Source organism: Symsagittifera roscoffensis, chromosome 7, assembly GCF_963678635.1.
Source record: "Symsagittifera roscoffensis chromosome 7, txSymRosc1.1, whole genome shotgun sequence".
Taxonomy (NCBI): domain Eukaryota; kingdom Metazoa; phylum Xenacoelomorpha; order Acoela; family Convolutidae; genus Symsagittifera; species Symsagittifera roscoffensis.
This window is the reverse complement of record NC_087068.1, coordinates 45,991,926-46,014,784: the sequence shown is the minus strand read 5'-3', so window position 1 is coordinate 46,014,784 and position 22,859 is coordinate 45,991,926. Positions and strand designations below refer to the sequence as shown.

Sequence of the window (22,859 nt, the reverse complement as noted above, 5' to 3'; positions counted from 1 at the left end):
CGATCTCCAATGCTAGAAGTCCGGAAAAAAGTGACATTCAACAGACATTCTTGAAGTTCTCGATGCATTCCTGCTTTGAAAAGGGCTGCAGGTAGCTCTTGAATTATTCTTTCAGGGACAGACGAGTTCTTGTCGAAACACCTGTTCACGCTCAAATGCATGTCTAACTTTTTCTGGAAATAGTTGGCTAAGCTGGTCCTGTATTTCAGCAGTTTTTGCTCCGAGTTGAGATGTTTCTGGAATATGGCGTTGGTTAGTTGTGAATACTGAATGCTGTATACTTCGTTGTTATCTAAGAGAGATGGTCGGACGGTGCTGAAAAAAGTAGCCCAGAGACGCGCTTCCCAGCCCACAAGTTCTCGAAGTTCCGTTTCCATCAAACCATGATGACTAAGCGCCAAGTAGCACAGTGCGTCACCGGCCGAACCGTGCTCGTAAGAAGCTTCGTAACACATCACCTTCTCGAGTTTTGACAAAAACAGTTCAAATATCTCACTAATTGAACTGCAGGTACAAAGGTCAGTGACCTCGGCTTCTAGCGACGAAAACTGTGCATGCGAAAACAACTGTTCAAGTAAGACCTTCAGAAACAATAAGTTTCGAATTTGTTCACATTTGTTGATGACCTGTAAACATACTTGATTGAGCGTTTTTCCTCGAATGTCAAGCGCAGACTCGACCGCGTCCATAGCTTCGTGAAGTTGGAAGTTGTCCAATACTAGACTTGACACCGAATCATGTTCTTCGATTCTGGGAAAATGAAATTTATCTTCCAACTTTGTACAGACTACTTGTTTAAGAGGCAGCCTTTTCGGTAAAAATCCGAGAGGGATGTCTGAGTGTTTTTGAGATTCGATTTTGTCGATTCCGTCTAGGAAAAAAATAACTTGCCTGCCTTGTTTTTCCTTCAAAGCTTCACATGTGGATGAAATTTTTCCTAGCAGATCGCTGAATTTCGATAACTTCAGTGATTGCTCAGCTTTTTCTTCACCGTTATATTTCTCAAGATAAGCTGCCAAAAATTGTAGACATGATAACGAAGAATTAGCGCCTGGATACGCACTCATGTTATAATATATATGCAAGCTATCTTTCGAATTTTGTTCATACTCCAGAACATGGTTGATCAGAAGAGCCGACTTTCCACAGCCCTCTTCGCCTTTTACGACGACTCTCCAATTTTTGTCTCCCTGAATCAGTTCGGCTAATTTTTTCTGCTCTTCGCTTCTTCCGAGAAATCGGGATCCGAGCGTATGTTGAGTAGCCATGTAATTCGACTGACCTTCAATCCACTTGTCAAATTTCGATTGTTGATGCTCTAGCTCGTTATTCAAAAAATACTTGTTGAGCATGTTCATTGTCGCTTCGAACATCAACTGAGCACCCTCTTGTGGTGTTTTATAGAATTCAACTGAGCATGAAGCCGATTCTTCAGTTAAACTATCTTTGTATTTCACGGTGTATTCTTTCAGTTCTTGCAATTTAGCTCCTGCCTTTTCTCCGTCAATTTCAGCTGAATAAACCTTTGCTTCTTTGGGATCCGAGGTCTGCATCTTTTGGAACATTTCTTTGTCGTACTCTGAATCTCGGAAGAAGAAAGCGGCCGGTCGTTTGGAATCCGGATTTCTGAGCCGACCTTCGAGGAACTCCATTTCCGTCACACTTCTGTCGCGAAACTCGCTCAGCCAAGGATTTTCTGGCAGAGCCTTGTCGATTGCCTGTTGAAGAGCGGGATCTTCGGATCCATGCCACCCGTATCGTGCGCCGAAGAATCCGACAAAGATATCCGACTGTTGGACTTGTCGGAGACATATGGCGACTGTGTTTGCGGCCGAACTACTTTCTTCTGTTATGCCCCACCGGAAGTCAATGGGTACAAATGAAACACCCCGCTGGGCACAAGCTTGACTTACCCGAGGCCAATAAACAGCTGATAACATCTCTCGTTCTCGTTCGAGACCCCGAAATGGGGAACTGTAAAACACGCGAACAGTGCGCTTACTCGAAGCCATGTGATTACACTTTTGCTATAATTGTCAGAAGATCGGTAAAAACACGAAGTATTTCAAGACCAGGTCGCAACAAATGAAAAAAAAATTAATCTTTTTCTGGTTTTTTAAATCATCAATCAAAAACGCATTTGGTTCTCTGTTTACGACCAGCAAGCAGCGTCTATTCAATGAACTTTGATCAAACTGCTACTATTTAAATCACGTCTTTTTGAAAAAAAAAATCATAAAAACGCTCACTGATTACTAATGTACAACAGAAATGTACAAAATAAAATTGTACTTCTTTCTTATTTTGGAAACGCCGTTGAAGCGTGCGTTTTTTTAAGTCTTTCACTTTTTAAAAGCAGCACGCACATTTTGTTCTCTTTGTGAAGCGTTTAAAATGCAGAGTAGAGTACCACCTTTTTTTAATCTTGCCACTCAACTAACTTTGAAAACTTAACAGCAACATAATCAAAAACATAAATTAATTTTTTTAAATATTGGCAATAATAATTAAATCAATCTATACTGCATGAAAAAAAGATGGACAAAAAATTGTTCTGAGAAAAAATTGGTATTATAAACGATTAAGCCAGCAGAATCTATATTTGACAAAATACAAACATCTGAGAAAAAATATATACACTCCTTAAACATTCTGTGAAATTTTTAAAGCTCAAACAATATTTTGATAGTATTAAACCAAATCTCGGCTCTTTAACCTCTCGCCCCAACCCCCACATCAAATAAGCTTCAATTTTATAGGTTAATGGAACCAGATATAAACTATATTTATTATTGGTTATAAATTGGATATTTTATCCCTATAAAATATTTAATATTAACCAATCATGATCCATCTAACTAACAACCCACCTATTTGTAAGTGCTGAAATTACTTGTAGTTTCAGCACCAGAGAGATTTGAATTTAACTTAGGAATTAGTAAAATGGATCATGATTGGTTAACGAGGGACTTACAAGTTTAAATATCAAATATAATTCTCATATCGTAATTGGTGAGCATGGCAATTTTTGTAGCAATCAGACACTGTGAACAAAAAATACTGAAAAAAATTAGCAGGGGGTGGGGGAGGTAAGGGGGCACAAAACTTAAAAAAAACATCCCATATTTTCTACACGTTATCTCAAATCTTTCTTTAACTATTTCTCCTATAATACCTACTAAATAGTATCAGCAACGTCCACCCCTTGTAATTGTAAAGACATTTTGAAACGATAAGAGAATGGACATATTGTAACTAGAAACTAGCCCTATTTTGATGGGGTTGCGTCAGTTAGACAGATTCAACTAATTCAATTAAAAATCAAAAACAACTTAATTTACTTTGATTGATTGGAAAATTTGTGCAGCACTGTAAGTATTTCTCGGTATGATAAAAATATTAACTCAGATTTTATGGCTAAAATAAACATTTAAACATTAAGTCCTTCTGCTTTGTGAATATGGATCAAGTTAGGCTCGTTGAATTTGGACTGCACTGTCACTTCGGCTGCCTTATGGACTTTTTTGTCGGTACTTTGCCGACTGGTGATGCGCCGCAAGATTTTATACCTGCGACTTCCGTCAAGTGCATTATCAACGTCCATCTCCAGAGCTGAAGAGCAGAATATAAATGACTGGCTCATACTAAAAAGTCAACCAATACCATACAGCGTTGTACCAAGAATTTAAATGAAGTATTTTTTTTTCAAAAATTGGATAGATCATTAAACACATTAAAAGATAGACAAAAACAAATTTTTTCATCAAGTTTCAAAGTGTTTTTTAATGCAAAACATTTAAATTCGCGCGACAGAATTTTTACAGAATACATAAAAGAACCATGTATGTGTTTAAGAACATTAAAAGTGCTTAAGTTTAAAATTGTAAAACTTGGATCCAAAAAGCACCGATAAAACACTTTTGGCATTTATTAAAGATTCAGACCATTTTTCTAAAAAAGGCAACTTTTTTCTTGGGATTCAAAATACGATCAAAGTAGGGTTGTTATATGGAAAAAAATTTTACTCACTATGAAATTTGCTTAAAGTAGACCAAATTGAAAAACATTCATCTTACGACATAGATTTTTTCAGTCACTTTTGGCGTAAAAGTTTTCATAATTCAGAGACGAAGCTGTTTTGAGGTCAAAATTAGCAGAAAAATTGTAATCTCATTAAGTAAAACGCCGATGAAACTTCACTGCTTCCTGCATTTGTTGCAATTGCAAAATAAAACCAATGATAAAGTTTTCATCAATGATAACTTTATTTTTTTTGCAATTTCACCAGATATTTTAATCATATTTTAAGCCTTAATCATGTTTTAAACTTAGCATTTACGGAAGTCATTGGTACTCATTATATTGCATTTTTTGACCTCTATGTTTGAAAAAATAAATAACGGTTTATTGAAAATCATGAAATCCCGCCGATTTGGAGGTTAATCACAACAAAATTATAAAAAAAAAGTATACAAAAGTTGGCGCAAGTCAATTTTTGAAAGCTTTATTGGTAGTGCCGAGAAAAACTGTTCTGGACAACCAACTTTTAGTGAGAACCGGCAGGATAATTTTCATTTGCAGGACAAAATAGTTGTCCTAATTTCCTAACTATTTCCTAATTTTACAACATTTACGGTATTTTGATCTAATTCAACCCTAACTTTCAATTTATATAAAAGTTTGAAAAAAAAAATGCCGAGTAATTTGAATGATTTACCTGTGGTTTTATCGCACCCAATCATGCTGAGGAACCCATCTCGGTACTAAAAAAATAAATCTCATTAGTTTTCAGATGACAAGATACATTTTGAGAAATCCAAACAATCCAAACATTTTGAGCTGTCCTTAAAATAATGTACACCCTGTGTACTACCTTATTAGTTTCCCACCTAAGCTAGATTGTACTAGGTCTCTGTTGATTAATTTGATTAACGAAATACATATTATAATTATAACACATAATTTGATTAATATATATATATCAAGCTGGGTGAAAGCGGACGTATTCATATTGTGATAGCAGACACACAATACTGTTAATTTAATTTTGAAAGTATTAGTTTTTAATTAAATGTAATCCACGTGTTTTTAGGGTTTATTGGAGTAAAATGATTAATTTAGATTAACGTTCCATATGAGATCAGTGTGTACAAAGAGAAAATAATCAAAATTGTAAGTGGTTTTTAAGCGAAACTCCATAAAGTGCTGCAAAGTTCCTATGTTTGTCCTTTCCCTTGGGGATAAATATGTTTTCAAAATCTGCTTAATACTGTTGAAATTTATCGAAAAAAATAGGTATTAAAGAAAAGTAATTACGAAGGGCGAAAGTGGAATGCGTTCTTTTTTGTTACGCCCCCTCATTCTTTGAATGCTACTTTGACCTGAATGTATAGTAGGCGGTGGTAAACTAATTCTACAATTAGTTACATCGAAAAACAAAGTGAAAAAAGAGACTTTTTCTTTTGAAAAAATTAAAGAGTGAAATTGAAACTACATTTAATTTGAAAGAAAAAATCATGCATAAAACCTGCTGAGCACATGAGCAGTGATCAACCACACCCCCGACATGTAATGGCTTAAAACCAAAAACTACGAGATAGATTGATTTATTTACTGGCTTACAATTTAATGCAATGTCGATGTAATTCACTCCAGTTCTTACACTTTCATCATTTTTAAAATTACCTTGAAAGTTAATCTTATAGTCTTTTTTGACATAACTTCTATTAGTTTTTTATTCAAATTCGCTTCCTGTTCTGAAAGTCTGGGGGCAAAACTATAAGCATAAGTGTCTATTAGCGTAAACCAACTATTCTGCATTTTTATAATTTTTTTCTACTTTTCCTAAAACTGAGAGCCTAACTCTTAAATTATTTTACTAACGCTTGCCCAGATTGACCAAAAGCTTTATCACACAAACTTTAGTCAGAGAAAAAACCCTATCATAGGGATTGACAAAACCCTTCGTGATTGACCAAAAGCTTTATCAACTATTTTTTTTGTTGAAAAACCCTTACCATACACCATAGAACAAAAAATCTATAAAAACAACATGATGAGCATTTTTTTAAAAATATATATAAAATTTAGTGAGCCAGAGAATTTTTTTGGTTTTTAATTAAAAAAGATAAATGATTTATCAGTTTTATTTAACCAAAACCATTCAAGGGATACAAGCTGGCGATACAAATCCTGCATTATATTTATTAAACGGGTTGACGTCCATGGAAGACAAATATCTATCATATAGTTTTCATACAGACTCTATATAAAAAACCTTTATCAAACGATTACCATAGAAGGAAATGGTATGATAAGCATTTTTCTTTGATAACCATAAATAGGAAATTGTATGATAAGCATAAAAGTTATCCTAAATTGGTTTAAACTCAAATAAAACCAACGAAAACGTGGGAGGTTGAACAATTGAACTATTTTTCTATCCGTTGCTTGCAGGTAAATTGCCGTATGATCAGTTTTTAAACACTATTTTTTATTTCCACGAGGGTGTTGGGAAATCTGAAAGGAGGCCGGAAACCATATGATTACTAGATTGTTATAACGTACATAATTTTGCATTTTTTTCCATTTTATCAGCAGTTTTGAATTTGAGTTTAAAAGTCAAATCAACATTGTCATTTTTCATGGTGAACAAATGCAAATGATGAAAAATTTATTCATAAAACAATTGAGTATTCATACTTAGCAGCAAAAGTTTCTTGCATTTAGCCAAAATGGGCTTACATGATTAGTATAAAAATGAAATTTTAAAGGAAAGAGAAGGGTGGGGAGAGGAAAAGATTGTTTATTTTTGTGACAGCTATGGCCTACCTCTCTGTTGGTGAAATAGTAGATGAACGGATTGCATGCTGAGTTGAGGGTGACAACCAGATAGGACATTCTGGCAAACCACACCCCTCCCAGACTGGAGTGGGGACTCATGATGATGCCACTGATCCAGATCATCAGCACAGACAGGAAGAACACGCCCACAATTAATATGTAGCCAACGATGATGCGTCGTTGGGCGGCGTCAAAACGGGACTGAAAACAAAAGCTTTCAAATAACTTTTTTTGGTGTTTTTTTTTCAATTTTCCTAATCTGAAGTCAAGGCAGGAGTTTTATAAAGAAAATATCTCAGATCATCAAGAATCTTTTCAAGAATTTCATTAAGAAATATTTCTTTTCTGCTATTTCTTGTTTCCCTTTAGGGTTCTTTTTTCAATACTTATTGTTTTCTTGAAACCATTTTCGATCAATCGAACTACAATTTTTTGCAGCACTTAGGCTCGTATGTAAGCAAAGTGAAAACACAGGCCGCAAATAATGCTATTTTTAATCTAGCAAGAAAAAATGATGAATAGCAAGGCCACTGACCTTGAAAAAGTCCGAACGCTCGTTTTACCTTTTCGCATTTTTCAAAAAGTAATAATCACGCGGTTCCAGTAAACTCTTTTCTTGAAACCACCCCTGCTCACCATGAAATTCTTCTGCGTTTCGGCTGCCCCATTGCACAACTGCACCGCCAGTTTGCGATGATGGCTCCTTGCAGTTATGAAGATAGAAGAGTACATGAACACAATGGCCACCAGACAAATGAACAGAATGATGAGGGCGGGCACAATGTAGAACAGGTGGTGCATGATCGGCTGGCAGAAAGTGACGCAGAACAGAGCGATTAGAAGAATGGCGGGAAAGACGAGGAAGAAAAACAGCCACAGGCGAGTTCTCTTCTCGATCACTTTGGAGTATTGGAATGGGTGCTCTATGAAGATATATCTGGAACAAAAGAAAACTCTGGAATTGTTGTCAACCAACTCTAACTTAATGGTACCTTCAAACAAATAATCACCCCTATAACTAGCTTGCCTATACATCGGTCTAGCTTAAGCATGAATATTGAGCATTCTAAGCAGGCACGGATCTAGGATTTTCTCTAGGGGGCGGATTCTCAAAAAAAATCGAAAAATTTGTCGACCTTGTTTTTAGGTCGACCAAGTTTGGTTTTCCGAGAACTCCCAAAGCACTTTCTGCTCAGCATGTAAAGTTTTGAAAAAACAGGCGAAAAAAAAAGATGTTTTTAGGCACTTTTTGCAAAATTTTGACAGCCAAAATTGGATATCCCTAAATAGTACAAGGTTGAGGGGGGAGGAGGAGGAGGACTCTTTGGGTCAGCCGGCCGTCGAAGTTCCAAGAAAAAGCGCGTCCGCCCCTTTCCCATCCCCTAAATCCGCTACTGATTCTAAGGATTCCCTGTCATGTTTTGTAACGATATGTACGAATTTCCTGTTTACTTGGAACGGTTTTGCACATATTGCTTCGTTTTTTTTTCAGGGCCATTTTCAGGAAACCATTCGAAATTCACTCAACCATTCAGTTCATCATCGGCTAAATATTTGTCTATGTTTGAAATGCAAATCTTGCAAGATATTTTGAAACAAATCTTGCGAGAAAATACTTCATTCTTTCTTTTCTATTGCATAATTCGCTAGATGCTTGCAAGATTTACATTCCATTTGCAAAAACGGCAAGATTTTGCATTGTAATACAAAATTGGTCTGAAATTGTTTTTGCAGCTTGTGGTATTTTTCGTGCATTTTGTTCCGATTTTCAAAGAAAATGACCGAGTGATTGTGCTCGGGTGGTTTTTTCTCCAGACAAATTTCAACTTTAAGCAAGAACTAGCAATTGTTGACGGATTTTTTCATACCATTCTAAATGTACTGTTGTTCTGAGCTCAAAATAAAAAGAAATTTCACCTTTGATCCTATTTCTCGGTTTAAAAATTGTCAATTAGGGTCAATTAACGCGCGATATTTTTCATGCAACTAACGCGTGAGTGAAGATCCGTAATAGTAATCGTTCTTACAATAAATGAGGTATGCTCATTAGTCTATGTAATACTTTGCTATATAAAAAGTATAACGTTATGCTTTATATAACATGTTGGAGGATGATTTTCAAAAAATTCATAAACACATTTTCATCAAATATTTTACTTTGAATTACTTCATAAAAATTATAACGGAACATTCAGGGTTTTACCCTGAGCTGAGCAGTCTTGTTTCTAGTTTCTGTGAGATTGTTGGTTCATATTTTCCTTAGGGCGAAATAAATGTAAAAACACTTGCAAATGCATGCAAAACAACGTTTTCTAAAAGTAAAGTCATCATTTTACAAACATTTTCACTATAGGAACATAAAAAAGTTATTTGTGTACGCAAACGAACGTTTTTTTTTACCGCAAATTAACCCTGACACAAAATTATTGGCAAACTTTTGAATGTTTGCAAATTCAGATCACCAATGAAAATTCTCCGTGATAAAGGGATGGCATGTCAAGCAAAGCGATCGCTGCTAGCCAAGACCACGTGTGCACGCCCTAGTGCTAGATTTGCATTCCAAAATTAAAATGAAAATCTTGCATAAATCTTGCAAGATTTTGCAAGACTTGCAATTCTTGCTCCAGGAATCTTGCAAGATTTGCAACCCAAGTACAGAAGTGCGCGCACGCTCGGTTGGCTAGCACCGGTTGCTTGCTTTGCAGTGCTTGTAGCACCTCCAAAATGAGTGGTGATATAAAGCGCAAGGGCGGAGAATCCCTCGTGCGTGAAGGACCGAATGCGCGCAAGTTTGTTAACGAATCAGGACTCAGTTTTTAGAAAACGAAAGAAGCAAATTCAGTCATTTTGGACAGAATAAAAGGAGTTGAATGATTGAGAATTTTTGCGCATTTGTTTCTTCGTACATGAGACTAGCCACCCGGGATTCACATTATTAGCTGTCTTAAGTGTTCAGTTTTGAGTAAAGCGTAAGCTGCTCAAGAACAAAATTTTTCGCTCGGAAACAAAAAAGTTAATCAGGTGCCTATATCAAATTTCAGTTCACAATTTACCCAGGTTAACCAAAAATACTTGTTATATCAAAGTTATATCAATTCCATTTATGGAAAAAAGCTTATCATGTTTTTGTACAAATTCATTTGGACAAAAAAATTGTAAGAAAATTCTACGTCAAGCATTTTTTTATATGAAAATAATTTGACAAGCGTTTTTCCATAAACCAAAAATTTAATTTTTTTGAATTTTGTGTGGTACTGTATGAGATAATAATTCATACTTCACATAGAGCTATGAATAAAAACGTGGAGCATTTTTTTTCTAGAAAACATTTTGTCAAAAACTTTACTGGTCGAAAAATTGCTGGCACAAAATTTTTTGACAAATTGAAGTACACGTTACAAAAAATAAATATTGAAAATGTCAAGCTTTACAATATTAAATTTGTCAATTTTGTTTCTTTTGTATGAAAAATTCAGGTTGGACTGTGTTATAGACAAAAATAACGAATTTTCTTGCATGCAACTTTGTTTTTTTTATAAATGCTTAGATTAACCTGAAATTGATATTGCGACTAAAAGTTGGGGAAAAAAATTTCCTGAATTTAGAATTTTCAAGAAGAAAGAATTTTTCGAGTTATGATTTTTCAAAAAAAACTTTGGATTTTTCATTTTTCTGCTATTTTTTTGCAAAGGTAAAAATTTCTTATAATACAATTTCCTTTTATGGAAATTGTATGATACACAGTTTTTCGATACATTCCATATGAGAAACTTTATGATACCCATTTCTCTTGCATGGAATTTTTTATAAGTTTTTTTATGTATGGAGGTCAGCGCGGGTAGTTGCCACCGTATCATTAAAAAATCAACTATTTCAAATGTCAGAACAACTGCAATCAACTTCATTATACAAATTGTGCCTCAAATCGTCATCAACGGGAACAAAAAATTTAGGCGGCGCGTTTTCCGCCTTCAATTTTGGCTGTTTCCTGCTGTTTTCAATAGTTCTTCTCATTATAAATAAGAACATTTAAACGAAAATTACAGGAACATTTCCGAGAAGCAACGATGGGTCTTTCTACTTATTCCGCTCAAATTTCTTAACGTTGCAGTTTTCTAGTTATCAATGTACAAATGGTGCTGACGCAGAAATCTACTTGCCATTTCTGCGTCGTTGTCGATTTTTTTTTGAAACTAGACGCTTTAAAACGTCAATTTGTGGTGGATCGAACTTTTTTTAATATAGGCGCTTTCGGTTTCTATTGATTGACGATTCAAAACTGATTTTATTGATCGACGGTTTGAATAACCACGTTCAATATGGAAGGCAAAAAGAAAAGCCGCAACTCGGGATCTTGTTGACTATTCCCTCCCCCCTTGTGGGGCAAGTTGGTGTACGACAAGTTGGAATGGGACAAATTGACTTGTGGCCCAATTATTTTTGAGTTAATTAGCATCATTATGGCAAAATGGTCAAGTTATCTTTTGTAGTCGTCGTAGTGACATTAATACGTTTAAAAGCGCAATTGTCGGTGAGCCAATTGTTTGATCGAGCGGAGATCTGACAATGGAGCTAGTCGCGCGAAGTTGTAATAAGAAAAAGTATTCTTAAAATTAAAACCCTTCAAATTAAACCTAATTAGATAGATTCGATTAAAAAAGGCTCTTGTATTTGCGAAAAACGGCAAAATTAGGAAAAGCGTACGATTTTGTTTTTGTTTTTTTTTTAGCCTAAAGTGAATTTGAAGCAAATCAAAAAATGAAAAAAAGGCTCATTAAAAAAAATTTTGAATAAACGCTTGAAAATGGTGGCTTCAACCGCTTAACTTTTGCAATTGCATTCTCAAAACCGGTGCAAAGTTCAAGTTAAAAAAAATAAATTGTAGAGAATACTAAATTGTAACGTACCTGTCAAAAGCAATGAGTACCAAGTTGAACGCACTCATAAAAGTCACTGCATTTCCCATTGAAGTCACGATACATGGTCTGAACTCACAGGAACTCCCCCCTCCACAAAGGGACACCGTGATTCCCCCCAAGTCATAAAGGAGTGCAAGCACATCTATACATGCGAGTGTACACACGAAAAGATTGGAGGCCTTCTTGCAGGAGAATCGAGTGATGGTCGCGTAAATCACTGCCAAGTTGGCGCCGACTCCAATGGCGACAATGACTAGCTGCAGTGTTGTCAGAAACACATCGACTGAAAAAATCAGATTTCGAAAAAATAAACACAATTGAAAAAATCAAAAAAAAAATTGAAAAAGTTGGATCTGAAATATCAGAACGGAAAATCAGAACTGAAAAATCAGCACTGAAAAATTGTAGTTTCTTCGTTTCGCAGAAGATGTATCAAAAGCTCTCCAACACGTCTAAGGATAATCCGTTTCTCTTATTTCCGCACCTTAAGACTGAGTTGTTTTATTGGGTGAAGCTATTTTAGCACCTTAAGGCAGATTTTTTTTTGGTAAAACTGCCTAATCATTAGCTTTTTACGACACATTCTGCATCGAGTTTTTCCTGAACTTTATTTGAGTTTATATGTTTTCAACCTAATATTCTTTGCATCAAAATTTTTCGAAAGGCGGTGCTTTTCCGAAAAAAAAAGATATTCAGAGCATGCCAATATTCTTTTTATGTGGAATCTTTGTTGATGCGTTTTTTTGATGTTTATTTTGAAAACAGTTCTGTAATATTTATCCTGTGGCATGGCTCGTAGTGGGTCTCGAACCACATACCTCCTGACTGGGAGTTGCACTTACCGGTACGGGGCAGTTGTATGTATTCTTCTGTTGTGTCGTTAGATATCGTTTCAATTCCAATCAAGTCGCTCATGTTTTTGTCAGAATTGTAGTCGAGGGAAATTAGCTCAGACGAATTGGATCCCCACAATAAGTTTTTATTTAGATCTATAAAACAAGATTTTTTTGACATTTTTTCTTCTGATAAATTAGTGGCCAAGTAAAATCATGCAACCATACGAAAATTAGTTTAAAATTGCAACAATTCAACTCTACGAAATATAGTTCAAAATTCGTGACGAAGAAAAATTGTGAAAAAATAGGCTGTTGTTTTACCTTTTTTCTTCCAGCTCTACAAATTTACGTCACCTAGCAAGACAAGATAACAAACAAAAAGAAAAAGAAATTGAAGAGAGAAAAATAAAATTCAGTCATTTGATTGGAGTTATCAGTTTATCAACCAACATTTTCACAAAAATTAAATTATTTTTCATCAAATAGGAAATGAAGTTCAGCGCTTGGCATAAAAAAAAATGTTCAAATGAGCAAAACGTGAATCATGAAAATTGCGGTTCTGCGCTAGCAGTAACCTGGTTATTGCTACTAGTAATATGATATTTGTTTAGACTATATGTCAAAGTCAAGGTCAAAACGCTATGTAACTCGCATGACGGCCAATTGATCCAGTGTGTTACATTAAATTTTGACCGATAATGAAGTCAGCTCTAACGTGTTTGGTCAAAATAAAAAAAATATTTAGAAGTTGGCTTCTTGTAACAAATTCTACGTTTTATAATACGGGCCGAACATTGGCGTTTATCACAAAATAAAAGTTTTGTCTCACAAATCATTGGTTGAAAAGACTCATAAATTTTGCTAGGATTTATAGCTCGGTGATTGACCTAATAGCATGCTTGCCATGGAGAGTGCGGTGATTTTAAACCTCCCGCAAGTAATTGTGACTCAAATGTTAATATACAGAAAACTTCGTATTTTTGTCAACATGAGGCGACAATTCGTAACAAGCGACAATTCGCAACAAGCAACAATTCGTAACAAGCGACAATTCCTAACAAGCGACCATTCGTAACAAGCGACAACTCATAACAAACGACAGTTTGTAACAGTAGATTAAGCAGAGAACACTGATTCACGCGCAGTATTCCTCTCACGCCGGATGTAAGCGCAGCGGAACAAGCGTATTCTACTTGCCAACGCCTTGTTACGAATTGTCGCTTGTTACGAATTGTTGCCTGTAATAAATTGTCGCTCTAGCACCGGCAAACATTAATTAACGCATAATTTATCTCTTGTAGTTTTTTCTTGAGCGGAACGGAGCTACAAAACACGACTATCCTTGTTTCAGTTCCAAGGTGGCATTCAAACGAAAAACTAAATATTGATTTTCACTATTTTGTCAATCAAAATTTCCAGCCTAGCCAGAAGATTCAAAGCTAATTTTGTTTTTGCCTTTTGAGTTTGTTTTCCGGGAAAAAATTCAAAATTCAAATTCAAAATCATTCAAATATTCTTGGTCAAAAAGATCAGAATACGTTTTTTGAAAACTAACTTTCATTTTAAGGATAATTTTTTTTCAAAAAATGAAACTAAAATTAAAGCCCTAAAATTTTTCAATTCAAATAGTTTAATTTTGGGAAGCAATGTTCAATTATTTTTAATGTTACACTAATTGAACAAATTTCCCTCCTTATTTTTGAAATGAAATGAACAGTTTGAGGGGAGAATTATGGTTTCAAGTTTCGAAAAAAATTTACATTATAAAAACTGTTTTATATTGTTTTTTTTTAAACCAAGTGAACCAAATTTGAAACAAAAGTTTTATGTTTTGCTCAAATTTTTTTTAAAATTAGGACTAAAACTTGCTCAACATGGAAGAATAGAAGACTCGAGAAACCAAAAAAAGCGTGATTAAAAAATAACCCATATAAAAAAAAGTAAATAAACTTTTACTACCTTTTACAAAAATTGCTTCAATAACCCAATTGTTTCTGAAATGGAAGATGATTAATAATTACGAGCTATGAAGACAACCTGTGTTTTTTTAATTGTCAAGGAAAAAACTGAGGAAAGTGTTCTAAACAGATTCATACCATTGTTTTTGATCTAATAGTACGGCTATTTTGCTGTCTGTATACTCAATGAAAATCAATAAAAATTTATGTGCCGTTTTTATGCTTTAATTGCATTTGCTTAAAAAAATTGAGTCACCTCACACCTCGTAAAAAAAATTTTTACGCAAACAAGCATGACACAATTATTGAGCCTTTGATTGTTGACTGTCACGTAGTACACAAAAAAACGCTTTCTGAAAAAAATGCTCAGCGACTAAACAGTAGGAAATTAGTGGCTAATTAGCTCGAAATATCTTCAGCAATGTAATTTATCAGCGTTTGGTTTTTAACCATCTCAGTTTTCATCTGATTAAGCAGAGTTAACCAGGGAAGTTTGTAACTAAAAAACGACTGGCTGTTCGTTTGCTCTGCCTGACCTGAAAAGAAGGATCAAACCCTGTCGTAAGATCGCCCCAATGAAAAAAAAATTGAAGGCACGGATTGCAATTTCAGGTGATGAAAATTTTTTTTTTACTAAAAACCCAAACACAGTTCTTCATGACTTAGAAAAAATTGTATTTCGAACCATTTTGATTTGGTGCGGCATTTAATCTGTTGCTGATAAATATATTCTCTGTTAAATTTTTAACATCAACCTTGCGAAAAAATTTCTATGAACCCTTTGACTTAAAATGAATCTAAAACAAGGGTGTCCCGTTACTGCACAGGTGGCACGTGGCACAGGTTACTTCCACTACAATTATCATTGAATTTATCGTTTTTTTTGAGAAAAGTGCTAATCAATTTATTCCTTCCTCAAAAGATTGCGCATAAAACTGAGAAGTTTCAACTGAGAAGTTTTTCGAAACTAGCTCGAAAAACCTTTACATTATAAAATAGTACATAACAGCGGAAAAACAACAATAAAGACAAAATTAAAATACCGTATTATTTCAATGGTAAGCTCGTTGAAATTTATTTTGAGACTGAAATCAGTTAAATCAACTCAGAATAACGATTTTCTTCAAAACAAATGGGAAACTTAAGTCGATAACAATAATGATGCGACAAAATTTTAACTTGAAACCGAATTTTTTTTTTAAAAAAAGCTAAACCACTCTTATAAACCAGGAAATAATTGCTGTTTGATATGATCAATCAAAATAAAAATTAAAAATAGTTTTCAACCATTGAGTTTCCTGCATATCGACCAGGCTTGAACAAACTAGTTCGTTCAATTGATGAAATAGAAACACAACAACAGCAGCGATAACTAAAAAAACTGAACAAGTTGATTATCTTCTGAAATTATGCAAGGACAGTTCAAATTGCAATTTGCTCTAAAATTCATCATTCCGTTGTTATTGTTTTTTGCACCATTGGGTCATTTTCTGGATTTAAATTGCCAAAAAAGACCTCTTTATCATTTTGAAATGAAGATATCTGGTTGCCAATCCGTTCAATTTGGATTGCAAATAAAGATACATATCCAATATCCGCCTATCGGGATTTGAGTATTAATAAGCATTTGAGATGACAGACCCCCCAAACCCCCCCCCCCCCCATCGCCCCCTTATACCCAATACTTATTCTGAATAAATAACCGGTTGGAAATTGTTTTTTGCGATCAGATTTTACGGCGGCCTGTGCCAATTTTGTATCAGCGTAAACATAACTTAATCAACGGCAAATGGAAAAAATATATATTTTTTTCTTAGCAGCATGCTCAAAACAGTTCTAATGCCATCAGTCAGGAAAGCGAACTAATCAAACCGATTATAATCAATACCAAGATTCTTGGCAACTTTGTAATGAATTCGTGACACAACGTAAAAGAGTTTGAAATGACTTTGAAAAGTAGCAGTTTTTTTTAAAGAAAATTCAAAAGTTTGTAGCTATTCATCTAAGTAGTTCACGCAGCTTAAAACAGCTGATAAATTACGAAGCTAACAATTTTTGTTTAAAAAATTAAGTGAATTAAGTCACTTTTTCAAATTTTTTGGCTTGAGAATCAAAGTCTACCCGTTTGTCAAAGTACTCAGACTCGAGGAAACTCTACTAAAAATAGTCAAACTAAAGGAGACGGTAAGAAATAGTCTGAAGCTCAATAAAGCAAGAAGTTTAAGAGAAAAAAATATATATTTTTAGAAAATTGTTTTTATGGTTTCGAAAGGATACAGTTTGCCTAAATGGGAGACAACTTCCATTTCCTTCTTTTCAGTTGACAGACGGCAGTAGCCTTCCGACAGGCAGTCGGCGGTAGACTTACAATAATCAAGGCTAAATTTCTTTAAAAAATAAATGCAGAAATGCTTTGAAGAATTTCGATTTAAGGTAATCATTTTTTTCTGGTTTTATAAGTTTCTGATGAATTTATTCGCCGTCAAATTTCTAACACCGACCTCGCCCAAATAATTTGACCTAAAATGAACGTAAGCTAAGCGTGGCTTACTGCACATGTGGCACAGTTACTGCATACAATAAATTAATTTTTTTTTTCACAAAAAAAAAACACTAAAAAGTTTTGGCAGATCATAAATTTTGAAGGAATAGTCCCAGAAACTGTAATCTTTCCAAATGAACTGGGGTTGACTATGAAGATCTATTTAAACTTTTCAGACTACTTTAGTTAGTGACTGAATTATCTTTGCATGAAATTTATGTCGTTTTATGCTTTTATCTTTTTTTATCTGCTTGTTCGAGCGATTAAACAAATCATCACTGAAGCATGCCGCTTCAACACTATTTCTAAAAATATCTTAATTATTTTATCTGATTGCAATTTAGTTATTTCTATTTTCAGAAATCGTCAATCCAATAAATAATTGAATTTTATTGCTATTATTTTCACTCAAATACTATAATAAGTATACCTGGTTTTTCTGCCACATCTAAAATCTCTTTTATTATGCTACTTAGCCGATAATGCCTCAGATTTAATTCAAATCAAATTGAAATCAGATCCATTTGCCACCTACGCATCAACAGAAAACTAAATATAGGGCGCAATAATCATGGCAAATTGGCCAAAATAAGTCTGAAGGCTCACCGGACCAAGTTAACAACCCCCCCCCCCCCCCCCCCACAAAAGGCTTCGGGGGGGGGGGGGGGGGGTTGTTAACTTGGTTCTAAGTAGGAATTTTTTTTGGCCAATCAGAATCGAGCATTTTACATGCCGCGATTAGCAAATTTAATTTAAATTAAGCGCTGGGAAGGGGGATGTTAACTTGATGCGGGTCAACGTGTAGAAACATCAGTCGGTCGTAAATTCTGGAAACGTTACTGTATTAGCACCTGAGGTTTTAATATATTTTCAGAACAATTAACAGGGCTATTTAAATAATGACCAACTAACTATTGGAGGCAATTTAGATTTTCTTACACTTTATTTTAACCCGGGTTGACATCCATAAAAGAAAAATGCTTGTCAAAATTGGAGGCAATTTAGATTTTCTTACACTTTATTTTAACCCGGGTATGAAAATTGTATGATATGCGTTTTTTCATAAGCAAAAGCACAAATTTGAGGTAAAAAATTTTTAATCCTTTTTTTGGTTGCAAACTTACTTTTGTGCTCAAATATAAATTTTTTGGTTGCAAACTTACTTTTGTGCTCAAAACATCCAAAATCACAAAAAGTGTTTTTTTTTGTAAACAAGATTATTAGTTTTTTATTTCATTCGCTAAGATAAAAAATAAATTTGTGAAAACACAGCCTTTTTTTCTCAACGACCAAATTTTCAAACCAAAAATTAACTAGCCTTATACAAAAAGTTACGTTTTTGGTTTATAATTCCATGTGAAAATGTAGAAATTAACATAGTTGGCATAAATCATTTAATGCAGTTTATCTGCGTGGTAACTGCCAGTTACACTTTGGGTTTTCTTATGACAAAAAGTCCAGGGCTAGTGTTTCGGAGGAAAACAAAATTTCAAAACAAATATTTGTTGGTATTTTCATTTGTGGAAAAATCGCTTCTCATACAATTTCATAGTATGGAAAAAATGCTTATCATGCTATTTGCATAGTATTTTTTTGGTCCATGAAAAAGCGTGAATTGGTATGATAAGCATTTTTTTGTAATATGAAATAGTATGATAAGCATTTTTTGTCAGCCCGGGAAATTAATATTCCTAAATTTTTGTTTCAGGCGAGCTCTTATTACAATTCAGCAATGCGGGAAAACGGAGAAAAAATCACTATATTACCATAAATTGTACTAATTTGTTTGCTAAAGGCGCGGTAGAACAGTATAGTGCCGAAAAAAAACGCTGTTCAACAGTGCCAAAAAAAATTATTTTGAATACTGTTTTTGTTCAATCCAAATCACTGGCAAATAATTTATTTCAAAAGGACGGATGCTGATAAGACATAATTAACCGTTTCAATTGATGCCCTATGTTCAAAACAGGTTCTTAAAAACGGTATAACAATTTTGCTGAGCAAACAGTTAACTTCGCAATTTTCAAGCATTTCTCTCGGTTTCTCGCGAAAGACAACACAGGTTTCTCGCGAAACTAATTTTGTAAAGTGAACACATTTTCAGTTTCGGAACGCACCCTTGCTAAATTACATAGAAAGTTTGAATGGAGTATGAATTCCAGACTCTTCTTTCTTCCCTAGCATCTTGCACATCAAAACGCTTTAAAGGGCTTTTAAAGGGCTCAAAGGCTTTAAAAGTACTCTAATTGCTCAAGCAGAAAAAAAAACATTTTTTTAATTTATTCGTATGCGCAAAAAAATCCTTCGAAACCTCGGCCAAAAAGTCCCCAAAACAGTCCAATGTTTTTGAACAAGCGAAATTCGCTGCAAAAAAAAGTATATATTAATTTACAGTTGGAGGGTGTTAGATCAGCGCATTTTTCAGTTCATCATTTCCAAGCCAAAACACAGTCACAACTTGTGTGAAAAACTTTTTTGATTTTGACACTTTTTTAAATTCGTTTGATCGTTTTTTAACATCTAGATGTTTCTGAGAATCCTGATACCGTTTTCACATATCAATCAAGGAATCAATAAATTTTTTATGGTATGAAGAACTAAAAATACAATTACGAGGAAGTTGCCTTCTATCAAGTGAAATGTTAAATTAATTAGAACTATGAAAATGAGGCGTTTTGATAAATACTGTTGCAATACTTTTGAGGTAACATTTGAGCTTTCTTTATAATTAAAGGAAAAAGCGAAGCTTTTTATCGTTAAGAATTTGACTGTGTGGGTAGCAAAATTTGGAATTTGAAAAAGTTGTTTATAAAAAACAGTTCAAATTGTGGACTTTATAAAAATTGAATTTTATTTCTAAACCGAAAACCTCTTTGTGAGTGAATGAAAGTTGAACTCCAGATATCATAGAACCGAGATAATATTTTGAAGATAGCTTGTTCCAAAACTCTCAATTTCTGATTTTTTTGTTATTTCAGTTTTAAAAAGTGTTCTTTTTATTTATAAGCTAAAGAGAGTTTATTCGGAGTCAAAGTACATTTAATTCAATAAAGCACTTGCCATACCAAATCAAACAACGTAAAATGATATATGCATGGGCTATCTTGCATCACAATCGCAAAATGAACTTTATATGGCTGAAAAAAATTGAGGGTTAGCGAGTCAGCGCAATCAGATTTAAAGAGCATCTTTTTTTGAAAAAACCCAAAATTGATGATGGGCTCCAAGGTGTCTTAACAGACTTTAGCTCTGCAAAAAAAACTATTTTAACGCCGAATCAGCAATGACTTCGAAATTTTTCAGCGTTGAAAAGCATACAATTTCTTAGCGAGAAATCAGCACCGATTTATCGATGAAATAGAGCTTGCAAGTACAATACTTGTCGAAACTCGATTTCTACAGTTTTACAATTCATACTTTTCAAACGATATGTTCTGATGTTTGACCAGAACAAAAGTAAGAGGCGCTGGAAAAGAAAAGCATTACTGCGAAAGGTGTTGTTTTTAATGAAATTATGCAAGATAGCATGGATTTTTTTTTGAAGTTTGCTAGAGACATTTTAACTCTTCAATTGATAATTTTTTAAAAAATTTTGCGTGAAATCTTTTGTATCGCAGTAGCCCAGAGAGCTCTGAATTTCAGTGGGATGCATTTGAAACCCAAGATCTGTGATGAGCCTCTCACTTTGAGTGAATGTGGCTTGATACGTCACTCTGATCTTTTCTGCTGAGAGTTTTCTTTTCAGTAGAACTTTCAAAAAGTTCATCGCTATACCATCGCTGAAAGTTATTGCTAATCCATCGCTAAATCAGTGCTTTTTCAGCTCTGAAACTTGGTTATAGGATATAGAAATTCATCATCCCCATAAATTCATCACCGATAAAAACTCAACCAGGAAAGTTTCGAACTCAGTATTAGGTAACTTACAATTGCGATTCAGATATTTACCCGATTCGTGGATAATTTTTTTTGTCTAGCAAAAATTGACCCCATGTTTTACAAATTTAAAATAAGGTGATATTTATTGCTTACCCGATTCAAAAGATTGGCGTCGAATTCAAAATTATAAAACTCTCGCTGATTTAAACACGATTATTTCCAAAAACTAAGAACTTAAAGTTCAAATCTAGACAATAAGCTAATGATTGAAAAGTGAGAAGGAAGAGAAAGAAATAGGTCAATAACTTGAGTAGGATGTCTCATTAAAGTTCTAGCAATATGGGGAAGTCGGTCAATTTTTAAAAACCCTTCTTAAACTTGTCTTATTTATCTGAGAAGCGCTGTCAAACTGAACCTCAAGGGATAATATAGAAAATGCATTAGCCGTCGCGATACGGTTGAGTGTTTAAAAACTAGCTTGTTTTTGAAAAAAAAAAGCTTTCAAGTAGCAGCAAGAAAAAAATATACTCAAATTATTCCAAAAATGGCAACCTTTTCACAATTACTGAATCTGATAAACATAAAATTATTGGGGAAAATTGAAGCTAAAAACAAATAACGCTCGATCATCAAAAAACATTTGTGATCTTATTAAAATAATGGTGGTTTTATTAGTAATAAAAAAGGGTATTCTTGAATGTCATTAATGATTTTTCAGACGGAGGTGCATTTGTTCCGCATGATTAAAAGCTCCCGGTCTCACCTTACTCTGGTCAAATGGGTGATTAAAAAGCAAGAAAAATTATGTTTTTTAATGATAAACTTGTTAGATTTTGTTCAAACGTTTTGAAATGAGGATGTCTTAAAGATGATCAAAAACAGCCCAAGCTTCGTTGATCTCGAGAGGAAAGGCTTCCTTTTAAGTCTGTTGAACTTAGTTGCTTCTTCATCATGTCGCTTTTTCCTGCTTTTCTAGACACTTATGGAAAAATTGGTTTTAATCAGAGGGTTTCCAATTTGAAAAAAAAACATTGGAATTTTTGACAACCGGGAGGGGGGGGGGGGTTTGAGTTTTGTTGTGGACATTTCCCCTCCCCTCAGGAATCGTTCCTGGCCACCCAAAGCCCCATTTGACACCTGGTCTGCTATTTTCTGGTCTGCTAGAACATCCTTTTTTGGCTGACTCGCTGATTCTAAGTTTTTATTTTTGAGCCTTCTATATAATTCTATATACCTATATACAATAAATTAGCGGTCGGAGAATGGAGATATTTCACCAGATTATATACATTTTTTTTTTACTCCAAAACTTCCAAAAATTGCTTAAACGGTTTTGGCACAAGATTTTTTCAGTGTTTTCGGAGTGAGGAAATTCAGTTTGATTGCAGATGCCAAAAATTTGAAAATTGTTTCAAAAAAAAGAATGGGAGTTAAATCTAGTTTCGTGGGCAGTTCAATTGAGGTCCTCTCACGAGTACAATCATGCTGTAGGAAACAAATTAAACTGATAGATAATGTTAAGAAATAGAAAAAAAAACATGTCTCAAGCAAAACGAATGGGCTAAAGCATTCAGCCATGAGTGGGTTTAAAAATAGGGCACGATGGGTGGATTTCCTCTCTTTCTTACGCAACTCGAGATCCTCACCACTCAACAGAAATCAATAAACCTAAAAAGAACACCGAAACTCCTGTAAATTGATAGATACATAACAAGGAAATCCGGTTGCTGTGCCAGTATTATAAAATGTTCCGATCGCAATTAAAAAAAACGATAGTTTTTTTTTCTTCAAATTAGTGTCGTGTTGTGCGTGATGTGGAAAAAGAATTACAAAAATGCGTAAAAAAATTAGGTATCCAAACTTAACCGACTACATTAGTCTT

The 22,859-nt window shown here is 34.3% G+C and overlaps 3 protein-coding genes across 5 annotated transcripts in view; 1 reads left to right on the top strand and 2 right to left on the bottom strand.

The window, feature by feature from the left end:
* Positions 1–2,262, bottom strand: part of LOC134851216 (TPR repeat-containing protein DDB_G0287407-like) — a 65,079-nt gene extending 62,817 nt beyond the window's left edge. The window contains exon 1 of the mRNA XM_063867199.1: positions 1–2,262. This exon is cut by the window's left edge and continues 1,204 nt beyond it. Within this exon, the coding sequence (XP_063723269.1) occupies positions 1–2,012 (2,012 nt within the window). The 5' untranslated portion in view covers positions 2,013–2,262.
* Positions 1–22,859, top strand: part of LOC134851727 (very long chain fatty acid elongase 4-like) — a 413,303-nt gene that overhangs the window by 288,586 nt on the left and 101,858 nt on the right. The window lies entirely within an intron of this gene.
* On the bottom strand, positions 2,954–21,381 carry LOC134851414 (dopamine receptor 1-like). 3 transcript variants are annotated; one of them, XM_063867487.1, is made up of 7 exons: positions 21,131–21,381; positions 12,605–12,751; positions 11,751–12,045; positions 7,480–7,780; positions 6,832–7,044; positions 4,718–4,763; positions 2,954–3,612 (listed from the first exon to the last, which is right to left on the bottom strand). In XM_063867487.1, exons 2-7 carry the CDS (start codon positions 12,675–12,677, stop codon positions 3,431–3,433), a joined length of 1,110 nt encoding a protein of 369 aa, XP_063723557.1. In that variant the 5' UTR covers positions 12,678–12,751; positions 21,131–21,381; the 3' UTR covers positions 2,954–3,430. The 3 variants fall into 3 exon arrangements, with proteins under 3 accessions (XP_063723557.1, XP_063723559.1, XP_063723560.1); XM_063867489.1 differs by lacking the exon at positions 21,131–21,381 and adding an exon at positions 12,920–13,309; XM_063867490.1 differs by having other exon boundaries at positions 3,536–3,644.